General features: G+C 32.3%; 1 protein-coding gene across 1 annotated transcript in view; it reads left to right on the top strand.

Annotated features, from left to right (window-relative positions):
* The window catches only part of LOC110020321 (DDRGK domain-containing protein 1), a 35,284-nt gene extending 27,828 nt beyond the window's left edge, over positions 1 to 7,456 (top strand). The window contains exons 6-8 of the mRNA XM_020718382.1: positions 4,603 to 4,659; positions 6,934 to 6,970; positions 7,083 to 7,456. Coding sequence (XP_020574041.1) covers positions 4,603 to 4,659; positions 6,934 to 6,970; positions 7,083 to 7,285 — 297 coding nt within the window. The 3' untranslated portion in view covers positions 7,286 to 7,456. The remainder of the gene's footprint in view (positions 1 to 4,602; positions 4,660 to 6,933; positions 6,971 to 7,082) is intronic.
* The last annotated feature ends 7,720 nt before the right edge of the window (positions 7,457 to 15,176 follow it).

The following is a 15,176-nucleotide window of genomic DNA, read 5'->3' as shown; positions in this document are numbered from 1 at the left end:
GAATTTTTAGGGTTTTGGATGATGGTTGGTGGCGGTATTTATAGGATGAAATGAGTAATTGAGTCTTTATGACTTGATGAGGCGAGACATAATCTTTAAAGCGAATCAAGATGTAAGCCATGAAATAGAAAAATAAAAATGCATAAAATTAAGAATAATTTTTAAATTATTATTTCATAATAAGGAAAAATGGATATGTTCACTTTAGGAAAGCAAATGTGTAAATTTTTAAAGAAATAATAAAATTGTCATATGAAAAAACATTAACATTAACAATAATATAGAACCATTAAAAGAAAATAATAATAATCATATGTTGTAAAGAAAAAAAATAACCTTAATAAACTATAATAAACATTATTTTAACACAATAACTGTAATTATAAACTATAATATAGTTGTAAGAATAAAATAAAAAAATAAACTTAACCAAACAGCAAGGCTCCCAATCTTTCTCTCTTGAGTCTTGCACTTGCACGAAAACCATAACTCTTTCTTTAGTCCCACACTTAGACTTGCAACCCCATTTTTTAGCGATTATATTATATTGAGTGATCGTATTTAGTATATATTAGATATATACTTATAATATAATATAAAGTAATATGATTAATATTATAAAATATATGTTAATACTATATTTTAATATTAATATAAAATATATTAATAACATAGTATAAATATCTTTTCAATAACTTCATTGAGGCACTACTTCAAATGTGTTGAGGCATATGCCTCAGTCAAAAATGGCATAAGCCTCACAGATGGAAATAAGAAGCATACATGCATCTTTTTAACGTTTGAGGCATGCATGGAGGCATACACTTTGATTGGTTTTTAATCAAGGGTTTAAATTTCATATGACCTATCCTATGACAAACCTAGCAATCGCAGATAATTTGGCTCTCCTCCACTTAAATGAGTTTTGGAGGAGAACCATTTTTGTATGATGTCAAATAACCTTGACATTCCAAGCAATCTGAAATTTATGAAGTCATCATTTCTTGCAAGATCTACATTACAGCAAGAGGGATCAAAGTTATACATATTGAGATTTCATAAATCATTGAATATATTTTATTTCATTTAAATGAAAAATACATAAATTTTTCCCGTTAGCCAAAGTCCTAAGGAATTCTTACTTCTCCACAATAACTTGTGTTAAGGTTTCTTCAGGCCACATGAAGGACCCCTTTAGCTTGTTCTATGTAGTGACCTCTACAATATTGATCGAAAAATTTATCCAACTAAATGATGCCTAATCCATAGGTCTTTGGGTTGCCCTAGATTTGCTCCGGTATTACCTAACATTAAAAATTTATGTGCTACAAAAAAATTGAATAAATAAAATTGAATAAGTGTTTTCAAAGATTCACAAACTCATCCCATGGAAGTAATATAATTTATTACTTTGTTATCTAGTCATTTAGCTAGTGTATTCAACTGAAAAAATCACTTTGCGCTTCCATTATCACTTCTATATCTTTATCTTTGGATTTTTGTTTGCCATTTCTAATATTTATGACTTGGAAGGAAGCTAGCTGTTCTCCATTGGAATTTTTGGACAAAGCACTCGTGGCTTTTCGAGATTTTCCCGTGTTTTCTACGATTTTTATCGATTTTAATCGATTTGTTGATTCGTCGATTGCCTCGCATTTCTCTTGTCGTGAGTCTTTTGACGATCTTTTTCGAGATTTCTGGACGATGTTTCTTTAAAACATTTCAGTCTGCTTCCTCAAGTTTTGTTGCTTGTACCTGTTGCATCAATTACACCTAAGGAACAACGATCATCCTCTTTTCGGATTTTTTCATATGTTTTTCTTGAAATTTTTGGACAAAGCACTTGTGGTCTTTTTTTCGGGATTTTCCCGTGTTCAGGTTATAATGTCAAATCCAACGGCCCTATGGTTGTATTTCTTCAGATATTTTTATAGATAACATGTTGAAGTTGTATAGTGTATAGCATAATAGTAGAGTATGTTCCACATGACAAACAGTAGAGTATGCAGTAAAGAAAACAGTACAACATGCGGTGTAAAGAAAAGAAAAAAGGTACAACAGAGAAGTGATTATAAGAGAATAACATCTTGTAAACATAAAACAAACCTGTATACATGGGAGGTCCGCTGTTCCTTAGGTGTAATTGATGTAACAGGTATAAGCAATAAAACTTGAGGAAGCAGGCTGAAATGCTTTAAAGAAACATCTTCCAGAAATCTCGAGAAAGATCGTCATAAGACTCACGATAAGAGAAAGCAGTACGACATGCGGTGTAAAGAAAAGAAAAAAAGGTACAGCAGGGAGGTATAGCAGGGAAGTGATTAGAAGAGAATAACATGCTGTAAACATAAAATAAACCTGTATATCTGGGAGGTCCGCTGTTCCTTAGGTGTAATTGATACAACAGGTACAAGCAACAAAACTTGAGGAAGCAGGCTGAAATGCTTTAAAGAAACATCGCTCATAAATCTCGAAAAAGATCGTCAAAAGACTCTGTCAAAAGACTCACGAGACAAGAGAAATGCGAGACAATCGACGAATCAACAAATCGATTAAAATCGATGAAAATCGTAGAAAACACGGGAAAATCCCGAAAAGAGACCACGAGTGTTTTGTCCAAAAATTCCCAGAAAAACATCCATAAATCTGGAAGGGATCAATGATGCTTGGATTCATGGGCTTGTGCTGTTTCTTTCTCAGTAAATCTATGAAATTCCCAAGCAAATATTTTTATTTCTTACCTCCTATAACCTAGTAATTTTGACTCGCTTTGATGTACAATAATAAAAGATGAGCTAACATCTCATGCTTTCTTGAGCTTTATATATATACATATTATAAAAAGGACTTAGTTAACATCCCCTAACTCCATCCCCTCTACTGCTTTCTTCTCAATCTCTTTCTCTTGCTCTGCTCCACCTCATACTCAATTCCAACTGAATGAAAGACTAAGTTGCAAGTTTCTCATTTCTATTCTTCTCCTCCTTATTTATAAAACTTGGAATAAAATTTGTCTAAGTATTTAATTTTTTCTCTAACATTAATTGCTAATTCTCCAATCTAAGCTAGTTGCTCTCTATTAAAATAAGAATAAGCTACCTCAACTCTTTAGAGAAGGGCAGAATCTAATTTTGTAGTTGATCGTTTTTCCAATCTTTTTTATTATTCATTAGAATGTGCAGTGACAACCTTTTTATTTATCACTTTAATTGGAACAAAATGTGTAGTTATATGTACTACAAACTCATAGAAGTTCTTATCACCGGCTCTATAAACTAGCAAGGAGTGAACAATTACCAATAAAGAATATGTTAAAACATGCTTGTGAGTTAGTTTATAATAATGATCCATTATATAAAGTAATAGTTAAAATACAATACTTCAAATCCATTAAAAATAATTAGAGCAAAACAAAATGGTTTGAACAATGTTGAATTTTGTTTAATCATTGCTCAAATAATATTTGAGCTTTATTCAAAAAATCATCAAGCCGTGCTCAAAAAATGTTTAAGTCATGATTGAATCATGTTCGAATATGTTCTTTTTATTCTGGAATATTGTTTGAACCATATTGAAACCATACTCAAACTTGTTAAAAAATTTCTCAAACCTTTTTAAATCATGTTCTAACATTCTTCGAATTATGCTGAACAATCTTCTAGCCTTCTTTAATCCATGTTTGAATATTATTTGATGTTTTTTTCGGAAGTCTAAACAAGGTTCTATTAATCTTCAATGATGGACGACCTATGTTTCAACATATTTATTGTTGGTAAGGTGATGCTTTTGTTGTTTTGGATTTAGCGTTTAACATGCAAAAGATATATTCAAATTTACATAACCAAACATATAATAGCATCAAACTTGAACACATGATGGTTGTAAAGTACAAAGACCGGGGTTGTAAAACTTTGTTGTAGATTAATCACATAGGCTCGAGATCGTTGGAGAAGGAGAAGGTGCTAAAGAGACGAATGATCGAGCAGCTCCTTATTTCACATGATTATTGAGTAATTATTTCAATTTCTACTTTTATAATAACGGTGGTAATTTCACTGAAATAATTTTCAATTTTATTTCTCCAGGAAAACAAAAAGTTAACATTTTGGCTAATTGCAATTATTTGCATGCATTGATGTGCTTTACACATCGACCACGTCTAATGTCCGGTTCGGACCAAATTTGGTTTGATCTAAAATTAGATTTTGATCTAGCGGATGTCCACCGCTTCAACCTATTCAGTTTGACTTGAGGCGAGCTTGGGCCAAGCGGGAGTCAACCCGAGCCCCCCACAACTCTCGAGAATAAGATTTCATAACTTGTAACAACATGCCTTTCAATTGACGGCTATTTGGCACCCCCAGCATGACCAATGATCAAGAATCCACATACCATACTGCATATGCTTTGCAGATCGATTACCACTTCATAATAATTACATTTTTTTTTCCTGTCATGGTGTTTGATTTTTTTCACTTAGTGTTCTCTAATTATTAATTTGCTTATGGAGGTAATATTTTGCATCAAAAATGGTGTTTTGAGTTTATAAATGAGAATAACTGAAATTTTAGCAATAAATTTGTCTTCATATATGATTTTCAGAAGCAAAAATGCATTCCATTAGAAGATCTTGCTGCTGAGTTCAAGCTCCGCACCCAGGTACATTTTTCCATCCACAACCGTGTAGCATTGAAGCTGTTTTCTTTCATGACGAGTTTATTTTCTCAGCTGTTTCATTATTACATGATTTGTATCTAATTTTTGAATATTACTATCGTTTCATGACAAATCTGCAATTATGTATACCTCATTTTTATCTCCCCATTGTTCACGAGGTACCCCTAATTGGCTCATCTAATCATCTCATTACCAGCAATACTAGCATATCTGAAATGTTATTATTGTCGTTTTTTGGCATCAGATGGAAGAGGTGTAAGATTAATGATTTTAAGCCTATGCAAGTGTTGCCCACCATACAAATGCAAGTTCATTTCACCATCTAACAGCTTGTCCATTAATTTTAAAAATGTTTCATTTACTTATGTGGCACCATATTTTGCGGTTGATTATCAACCTACTTTATACACCTTTAAGGTAAGGTTTAGGGTTGCAATCTGTTGCCATGCTGTGCTGTAAAGTAGATGATTAAATAGCAATATTACTGTTGCCTAAAGTGCTATAAGAGTTTTGGCTGTTTGTTTAAACTCTTGTTAATGATTTTATTATAAATTATATGCAATTAAAATATTATAGTATATTTTTAATTAATGTATAATTATGGGTAAATATCATGTTGATTTTTTCATTTGCATGAAACTGGCATCACATACGTTTAACGCTTCTTAAAACAATCATTTACTTCAGTGCTTGACAATTGGGCTTCACAGACTTCACATTGGTCCTGTTAATAGAAACATCAATTTAGTGTGAAAGATATAAATAACCCTCAACTTTTTCTTCTATCTCCCATTTCTTCTTTTGATGTTGAGGTTGTCACTTTTTTTTTTTCTTTCAAGAAATCGTCCCTCTTGTTGTTCTTAATGTTAGCTGGCTTTAAGGATCTTCCAGTAGTTTCACCGTATGGGACAATTTCCCATCTAACTATTTTCTTTGAATTTGATACCTTTTTCACCACCTCCACCTCTTATTTATTTATTTTTTCCCCGCAGATGTTGGCTTGAGATCATTGGAAAATTATCTATAACCCCTAAGAATGATAAGATCCGTCCCATTACGTGGACTCTCCTATGCTTCTTCCCCATCTTTGACATTGTTGGAGCGGCGCGATCTTGTTAGAAATGCCCTACCTCTTGAATAGAAAAAAAACCATGAGGATGAGAGTATTTTGGCCATAAGAAATTAAATTCTTTTAAATTTAAGAAAATTAAATGTCCTATCAGCTAATTAAAATGAGATCCCACCCTTTCCTACCAAAGTGGCGAGGGGGTTAAAAATCATGAACTTAATTGAAGCATCGCCTTAGCCCGACGAATCCAAATGATATTTAACTTATCATTAATTAACATTAATTTATTAGATTGAAAAGATAAACTCATAAAAGCATTTTCTGGGAATATTAAAAAGAAAGTTACTTTATTGCATTTTCATGCATTGTACTTTTTCTCATTGCTATTGAACCATGTGTCCTAAAACTGCTTTATTTATCAAAGGGTGTGGAAGTTGACAACAAAAAGCACCAAACTAAACCAAATTATAACTTATGCTAAACACAAATCTATTATCCCTTACAAAGCTACCACTATCTAAGCTACTTTCAACTGTGTAATAAGGAAAGTTAATAAAAATATGAACAATTGGCATCCCATCCGAAAAATCATCCCCTTACCCTTTTTAATTCATATGTGAAGTACATGTACATGCAAGAACCCCTTTTCGGGATTGCTTGCATGCATGAGAATTTTATGTGGGTGGTTTCTAGTTGGAGTTTCTTTTGTTAGCTTTTGGATTTAATAGCAGCCCCACGTTGGGTTGCTCATACAAGATTGCACGATGATGACTAATATGCTTGGATTGGGTTCCATATGTAGCTCGGCTTGATCCAACATTTTATGATTTAATGAACTGGACGTCTGTTTTCTATATGCTTGTAAGGCTAAGTGCGAGTTATCATATGTAAAGAAATCTCTAATAAAGTGATAATAAATCATTTTTCTACGAAATACTGTTTATAATAAAATCCTTGTGAAAAGTTAACAATCATTAAGGATAAATGATTAGCAAAACTATATGGTCTCCTTAATATGGATGGAGACATGCTTCCTTCAAATTGACTACCAGATATTTTACTAGTAGCAATTTACATTTAGTTGTGTTTCCCTCTTTTATCTAGCTTGTTAATCTGCAATAAATTTGATTTTGCAGATTTAACATTTCATTGCCTTATTTACACTTTTTTTTATCATTGTTTTTCAGGACTGCATAAACCGAATAATGGAATTGGAAAATATGGGTAAATATTATTTATATACTTGCTTTATCGTGATGTCGGCGATAAATTTGATTCAATTTGGTAAATATTTTGTATGCACTGAACGCATGTAGCACTTTGTTGGGAATTACAGGGAGATTATCTGGTGTGATGGATGATCGTGGAAAATATATATACATCTCTCCTGAGGAAATGAGGGCTGTTGCTGAATACATTAAAAGACAGGGGAGGGTTAGCATTTCACATCTAGCAAGTAAGTCTAACCAATTCATTGATTTGGAGCCTAAGGCACTATTTGAGGAAGAACATAGTTCAGAAGCAATAGCTGCCAATTAGATCAAACTGTACATATTTTTAGGTTACTATCAAGGTAAATTGCTGGTAATATATGATGAAGCTATCTGTATCGTATACTATAGAAGATAATAATGAGCGGTTTTGCTTTTAGGAGAGATCATTGGTAAGCTACTTCAGTAAATAAATAAATAAATTAATTAAATTGCAAAAAATTATTGTGGAGTTATTTTCTTGGATAGGAGAGTTTATTGCACTTTTGTTTGGAGAATATATTTTTTTTTATTCACATAATTAAAAATTGATATGATATAAATTTAAATATAACTTTTTTGAGGCATGGCGCTCCTTGTATTTTACTTTTAAAAAGTAATTAATGGTGATATTGTTGATGCGCATTAAAAATTTTAGTGCTATGTATGTAAATATGAAAATTTAGGTGTTAAATAGCGGAACGAGTAGGATTTGTGTGGTAAGTAAATGCCTCCAAGGAGCCGGGAAGGGAGATAAGAAAGAGAGGACACGAATGATGCCTGTTCTGATGTCCAAAGTTCTATCTCAAGTTTTTTAATCTGAGAAAGTTTTTTTTTGCATGTTCTTTTTTTGGCAGTAATATTGCATGGGTACTTTGTTAACTGGGGTCTAGGGGTTGGATTAGGGGTCGATGCTAAGCAAGCTCATAGATTAATTTGTGTTTAGCATGTGAGCATGGCGTGAATGCCAAGTTATTACTTTTGAGAATCAATATGTTTTTGCAAAAATAATTGCAACCTGAATCTTCAATTTGAGGTTATATTTCACAACGCAATGACTAGTTATAATTGCATATTATGGAATTTGATGGGTTTAACTGATCATTACTTTTTTGTCTTAGTGAATTTATAATCATTGTGCATATAGTTTACATAATCATACATTTTAGCTTAATTTCAATTTGGCATCATATAACCTACACTTGTATATGAGAATGTTTGAATAACTTATTTGTATTACATTGTGTTTTACTCGAGTTCTTTTTTTTTACTGAAGTGTATATTTTTTAGGTTTGAATTGGAAGAGTTAGAAATAAATTGTAATTGGACGACTGACTTGCCAACTCTTAATATACATATACCTATAGCTGGGACTTGTGGTCCTCTGCATATCTTTTAATAAAATCAACAAGAGGATGTAGTTGCTCACTCTATTGGCTCATTTTAATAGACCAATGCTTTTCTTACATAGCTGTTAATATCATCAACATTAGGGTGTGGTGTAGATGAAACCTGTTTGAGCTCGGCTCATTAATGAGCTTACAAATTAGACTTATCAAGTTAATAAGTGAAGGTTGAGCGATGAGCTGAGCACATGTTATGGACAAGCTCGAGTTGATTATGCATGCATCTATTCTCATTGGGTGGGCAAGCTGACTCATTTGTTTGGATTTTTATAGGTCTATATGTTTATAAATTTGAAATAGCCAGGGAGATAATTATATAAAGAAAAATAAAAAGGATTTAATAATGATCGCATCTTTTGTCTTTTTATGGTTCTTGTTCCTCTTGACTGTTTTCTTCTCTTTTCCCACAACCTCGTTCATCTATTGCCTAAAATGCCTTTGCCCCCTTTATTACTATTGATTCTTTTGTCATTTTCATCTACATCGTGTTGTGTTATCTACACTTCAAATATTGTGAACGCCTTCACTGGGGGCGTTTTAGAGGTGACTTTTTCTCTTTCTCAGCCTTATCATTAATTGGGCAAATTAGCACTCGTCGTCGCTCTTCTTCTCTGACGAACAATGGTCTCCCCATATATTTGTATTTATTGACTCAATTAGATTCATGAATTACATGATGAAGTATATATCAAAGCTTCTTATATGAAAATTTGGAAATATTTTAGTGATTTATTAAAATTGATTTTATATTCATTCAAATTACATGATGAATTATACATCAAGCTTAATGTTTTAAAACTTAAAATAAGTATTATAAGAGGCAATTTTGCATTGGGTTTGTGGTTATGTAATTTGAATTGCAGAAGCTTAATTGGATGAAGTATAAGACAGACAATCATAAATTTTTTTTTGCGTGGTGTTAAAATAGAATTGAGAATAGAGAATGAGAGAGAAGATGACAAAAAGAAAAGAAAGTCATAATTTTGTTTTTGGGTGTTCGAAGTATCATCTTAATAAATTTTGAAAAGTGGATAATTTTCTTAGTGTCTTTGTAATCATATGTCATCATCTCTTATAATTTTTGTGATACTTATTTGAAAGATTTGGTGCTTCTCTTTTCTTTATTGAGGATGCATTTTAGGTTTTGGATAAGGCTCATGAGTACCCTTTTATTGTTTACGAGGATTATGACTTATTTGTTAGTATTTAGATTCTCTCCCTTCCTTTATCATTTTAGGCTTAAGCTAAAACCATAAATTGTGATACTATTTTTTGTTGTGATTAATCTCTTTTATAACTATTTTCTAGTTCATTAAAATTGCTTAAGCACACTCTTCATAACAACTATTATTAAATCAAAGGTTTATATGAAATACAAAGGCCATAATGTTCAACATTTAGGAATTCGGTACCTTGAAGAGTTTTCGATTTTTGAAAAATAAGATGCATATTTTCTGTCTGATGGGACTTATGAAGGCACTTGTTTGGTGTGATGTGATGAATGTATTCATCAGCTAGGAATAGAATGGAGCAATAAGTAAAAAGGTTATCTTAATGATTCACTTGTGATTGACAAAAGTGATCTTAACAAAAATCTGAGGAAATAACTGTGGAAGATCTGCAACTCAAATTAGTGCCATTCTTGGTGACCAGTCTCTTAGCAAATTATATCCTAAGCATAAGCTCTACTTTTGATGCATTGAAGCATGTCGATTAAATCACATTTGAATGCGGGTAATTTCATCATTCAAAATTTGATAAATATTGATATGATTGTTGGTGATGAAGATCAACTTTTTTTCCTTTGTGTTGTATGCCTCCTTATAAGCATTTCATTATGTCGAGCTATTTCGGAGAGATATAACTAGCTTAGATGATTTTCAAAATCGCTACTTCCAAGATATATAATTCTGAAGTATGGTGGGTGCAAGAAATAAATTTAATTTAGGGATTATTAGTTAAGGGATGGATTTTGAGAAATGGGTCTAATCGCTAAACCTTGATTTGAGTTGAAGATATGCTCAAAAGTACTGCTTGCATTTTTTGTAAGAAATAAGATTATGTTACGTGGGATTGACATGCTTTGATGAGAATGGAGTAATATGCAAATAATATGCAGACGTTAGCAGATAGTCTAAGAATAATTTGGGTCATATATTGTTTGTGCTAATTCGATGATTGATTGATATATGTATAATGTGTGGTGAATTTTTTTAATTCAGTTAGTTGAAATCATATATATTTTATTTGAAGATAGCATTATGAAATAAGTTATGACAGTTATGTTTATATAAAAAGACTCTTGATGACTTGATTGTTTTATTGGCTAGAAGTTCAATATGTTATGGATTTTATTAAGATTTAATGTCCTTAAGATCTTTTAGTATTATAAGATATAATTTTTTTTTGGTTAATGCTAATGCCTTGAAAGTCTATAAATAAAATTGTAGTCTGTATTTTGCAACGTGTAGCATCCTGTGGCAATGTAATAGATTTAGAAACTTTATAGAAGCAGCATAATTTAAGAAGGCAAATAAGAGATAGCATCTAGGATGAAATAAATGTTGTAAACCAGGTAAAAATGTTATATTGAGACGGATCTTGTTTTACAAAATCCATACCAATACCAGATCGGGCCATTACAATATTGTAGCAACCAATTATGGTATGTGATCAACCACAATTGTTATAATACTCAAGTATGACTTTAATGACCAACTGTTGTTGTTGCAATCATCGACTTCAGACTCTGTGACCAACTAGTACTGCTATAGCTTCTAACTATTTCTATGGTCAGCTACTGTTAGTAGTCATCGACTACAATCTTTATTACCAAATAATGCATTTGTAGCAACCAAAAACAACCTTTTTAGCAACAAACAACGGTCTTTGTAGCCAACAACTACTAGTACAACTCCTAACTACGACTTTTATGGCCAACTGCCAATATTACGACCATCGACTACATTCTTCATGACCGACCACTGTCTTTGTAGCAATCAACTAAAGTCCTTATGGTCGATTATTACTGTCAGCTTCTAACAAGACCTCTGTGGCCAACTGTAAGTTTTGCAGTTATGAACTACAGTCTTTACACCAACTATTGCCTTTGTAACAACTAATTACAGACTTTGTGACCAACTACTATTGTTACAACTTCTAATTACGGCTTTCGTCACCAATCATCACTATTACAATTATCATCTAAACCATTGTGATCAAATATCTTCGTGGTAACCAAGAATTATATTTGTTGTAACCAAATTATGGCTATTATGATTACATTATTTTTGTACATTTATGATTATTAGCTTTATAATTTCGTATTATCTAATTTTAGAGAAGAGTTAACATATGCTTATAATTACATAATTGATTATTTTGACTGGATTATGCCTTGCGATTTTCTCTTTTTGGATTATTTCATGTAAAAATTCTAATCTCTTTCTTCTATTTTATTTTTGTGTTTAAATTTTTATGTAACACTAAGAAATTAAATTATTACTCTATTGCCAAGATAAAGTAAAATGGAGTTTCATTATAAGAAAAAATAATTCTGTTAAACAAAAATAAAACTAAAAATGAAATTTGTTTTTTTGAATTAGTTCTTGAGTTTTTATATATTCGAAAACTTATTTTGAACAAAAAATTTCAGAATATAAGAATGTTATCAATCGCACATGGCTTTAGTATTGGTCTAACATTTTAATGTTCTGACATCAGTGATAATATTATTCAAGAGCGATAACTCCCAAGAAAATTTTGCTAGGCTAGGCTAGGCTTTTTACATATGATATCTGCTAGGCTACTCTTTTTATATATGATATCTTTAGTTATAATGTTCTCTGATAATAATGTTCTCTCGTTATTATTATTATTATTATTATTATTATTATTATTATTATTATTATTATTATTATTATTATTATTATTATTATTATTATTATTATTATTATTATTATTATTATTATTATTATTATTATTATTATTATTATTGTAGTATAAGGCACTTTAAAAATTATAATAACTATAGCCAACAAAAAGTCATTATTTTTAATATAGAAGTACCTTGAAGAAATGTGAAATAGAGAATATATATGCACATACTTTATAACATGTATCTCCTAATGTTAAGAATATCAACATACAAATCATAAAATCAGTTTTATACCGTTGACTTTGTGAAAACATGTATGACATACATAATACAAATAAAATTGTAAGCAAAAGATGCATGTTTGGTTTGCAGAAGGGGAAGCTAGGGTTTGCGAGAGGGGGTGTAGATTGGCTCAAAGGGGAAGCTTTTGCATGAGGGAGGAGGCTGCAGAGAAATCTGGGCTTTTTGCGAGAGCGTGGAGGCTTCAAAAGCATGGCTTTGAGGTGGTTTTTGCGATTTTTCGTGAGGGGAAACGGTTGAACCAGTTGAAACCATTGGGTTTCTTCGAGAGCTTTACTTCCCTACCTCAGGGAAGCCATTTCTCTTCTTCTTCTTTTTAATTTTAAATTATTCTGGTGCTCTTTATGTTTTTGGGGATTTTGCCTCATGGATTCCTCTTTCCCCCCTCTTATCTCTTCTCCCTTTAGATCCATTCGTGGATCGACACCAACATCCTTAAGTTGGAAGAAATTAATCACCTATAATCTTAGCAGATCTACTTGATTTAATCTTTATCATGTTCCTACAGTTGATAATAAGATTTTTTCCTTTGTTGGGTATGAATTAGGGAAGCGTCCATTCTAAGGATTTTTCCTTTGGACTATTGGTAAATTATGAAAAACTTAAAGGCTCAGTTGAGCTTCCTTCACTTACTGAAGGCTTTTTCTTATTTAAATTTAACTATTTTGAGTATTTATAAATGGGTTTTTATGGTGGTCCTTAGTTTATTGAATTTAAGCCTTTTCTTTTTTAAGGTTGGACACTTGATTTTCTGCCTATTAAAGAGGATTTTAAAACTGTTCGCTTTTGCTAGTCGGAATTCAAACTCAAGAAGTTGGAATTCACACACCGTTCCCCTTTTCTAGTTGGATTAAGGCCCTCATGACACAAAATTACGGCTTTCCTCTAGCTTACATGTCTTCTTCTTAGTTAGGATGTAAGTTCATCAACTGTCCTTCTTACTGATGCAGGGACACGACATCGAACTTTTGAGAATTGGTATAAGATGACCTTTGATGGAATACAACATCCGTTCTTTTTTGCTAGTTGGATGTAATTCCCTACTGACACAGAATCACGACTTTCCTTCAGCTTACTGTCTTCCTCTTAGTTAGGATGTAAGTTCATTTACATTCCTTCCTATTAAAGCAGGGACATAACATTAACCTTCTGAGAATTGGTATAAGACCTCCTTTGATGGAATACGATATCTGTTCTCTTTTATTAGTTGAATGTAAGGCCCTCCTGACACGAAATCATGAATTTCCTTTGACTTATCTATCTTCATGTTAGTTAGGATGTAAGTCCATCGGCATTCATTCCTATTGAAGCAGGGACACGACATCAAACTTTTGAAAATTGGTATAAGACATCCTCTTTTACTAGTTAAATGTGAGGCCCTCCTGACACAGAATCACGACTTTCCTTTGGCTTATCTGTCTTCATCTTAGTTAGGATGTAAGTCCATCGACATTCATTCCCATTGAAGCAGGGACACGACATCGAACTTTTGAAAATTAGTATAAGACATTCTTTAATGGACAACATATGTTCTCTTTTGCTAGTTGAATGTAAGGACTTTCTAACATGGAATCATGGCTTTCCTCTAGCTTACCTGTCTCCCTCTTAGTTAGAATGTAAGTCCATTTGACATTTCTTTCTAATGAGAAATGGTCACAACATTGACCTTTTAGGGGATACTGAGACCCTTTATTGGATCCCAATACGCCTTTCTCTAACATGTTATAGAAGTGGATGTATACCCCCCTCAGTTGCATGATTAAGTTTCTCTTCGAGCTAGCTGACCCTCTCGAGCAACTTTTGTCCCAAAAATCCCCAAACGTTAAATCCGATCCGAGTCTGATACTCCACATTCTCGACCTGCTGGAGTGTTCAGAGATCTAGCTAGCTAGCTCAGTCAACCCCAATATGTGTGGTGTACCTATCAAGTACACCACACATATTGGGTGGTCCGTTTGTTGAACTCACTTTTGTGAGGGTTCGCCCACTCACCTACATAAAGCCCCATACCAGGATAAGGTTCCCTTGGAACTCATCAGAACAAGCCCACACCCTCAATCAAATCCTCACCCCCACTCACCTTGTCCATGTCCTTAGACCAAGCTTATGACCTTTGGGACCTCACCAGGGCCAGCCCAAGCCCAACCTTTGGTTGGGTGGGTGATGCGCGAAAATTTGGGATTAAATTAATAATAATATGCAATGTAACCCAAACAATAATTTAAATTTAATGAAAATTAATTTATCTTTAAAATCTCTTTTAAACTCCCAATTCCCTTCTACGTATAATGCATGTATAAGTATCGTTAAGGACTAATGAAGTTATAGATATCGATCCCACAGGGAAGCTGGAAATATATATAAGCTAGCTATTAATATTCTATTCTTAAATTAAAATAAAAATAAAAACAAAGTAAAGTATGAAGTTTGTGAAGTTAAACTAATCAAGTGAAATGCTACTAGATATACAAATGTACAACTACAACAGTTAAGTTAAACTAGATGCTAAACTTTCAAAAGTAAAATTACTGAAATAAAACAAAGATTTTTGTTGACGAAAAGTTCAAGTATGCGAAAAGTTCATTCCCCTTTACAAT

This window comes from Phalaenopsis equestris, unplaced genomic scaffold (assembly GCF_001263595.1).
Source record: "Phalaenopsis equestris unplaced genomic scaffold, ASM126359v1 Scaffold000094, whole genome shotgun sequence".
NCBI classification, from domain to species: domain Eukaryota; kingdom Viridiplantae; phylum Streptophyta; class Magnoliopsida; order Asparagales; family Orchidaceae; genus Phalaenopsis; species Phalaenopsis equestris.
The sequence above is the reverse complement of the archived record's forward strand: the minus strand, read 5'-3'. Positions and strand labels throughout refer to the sequence as shown.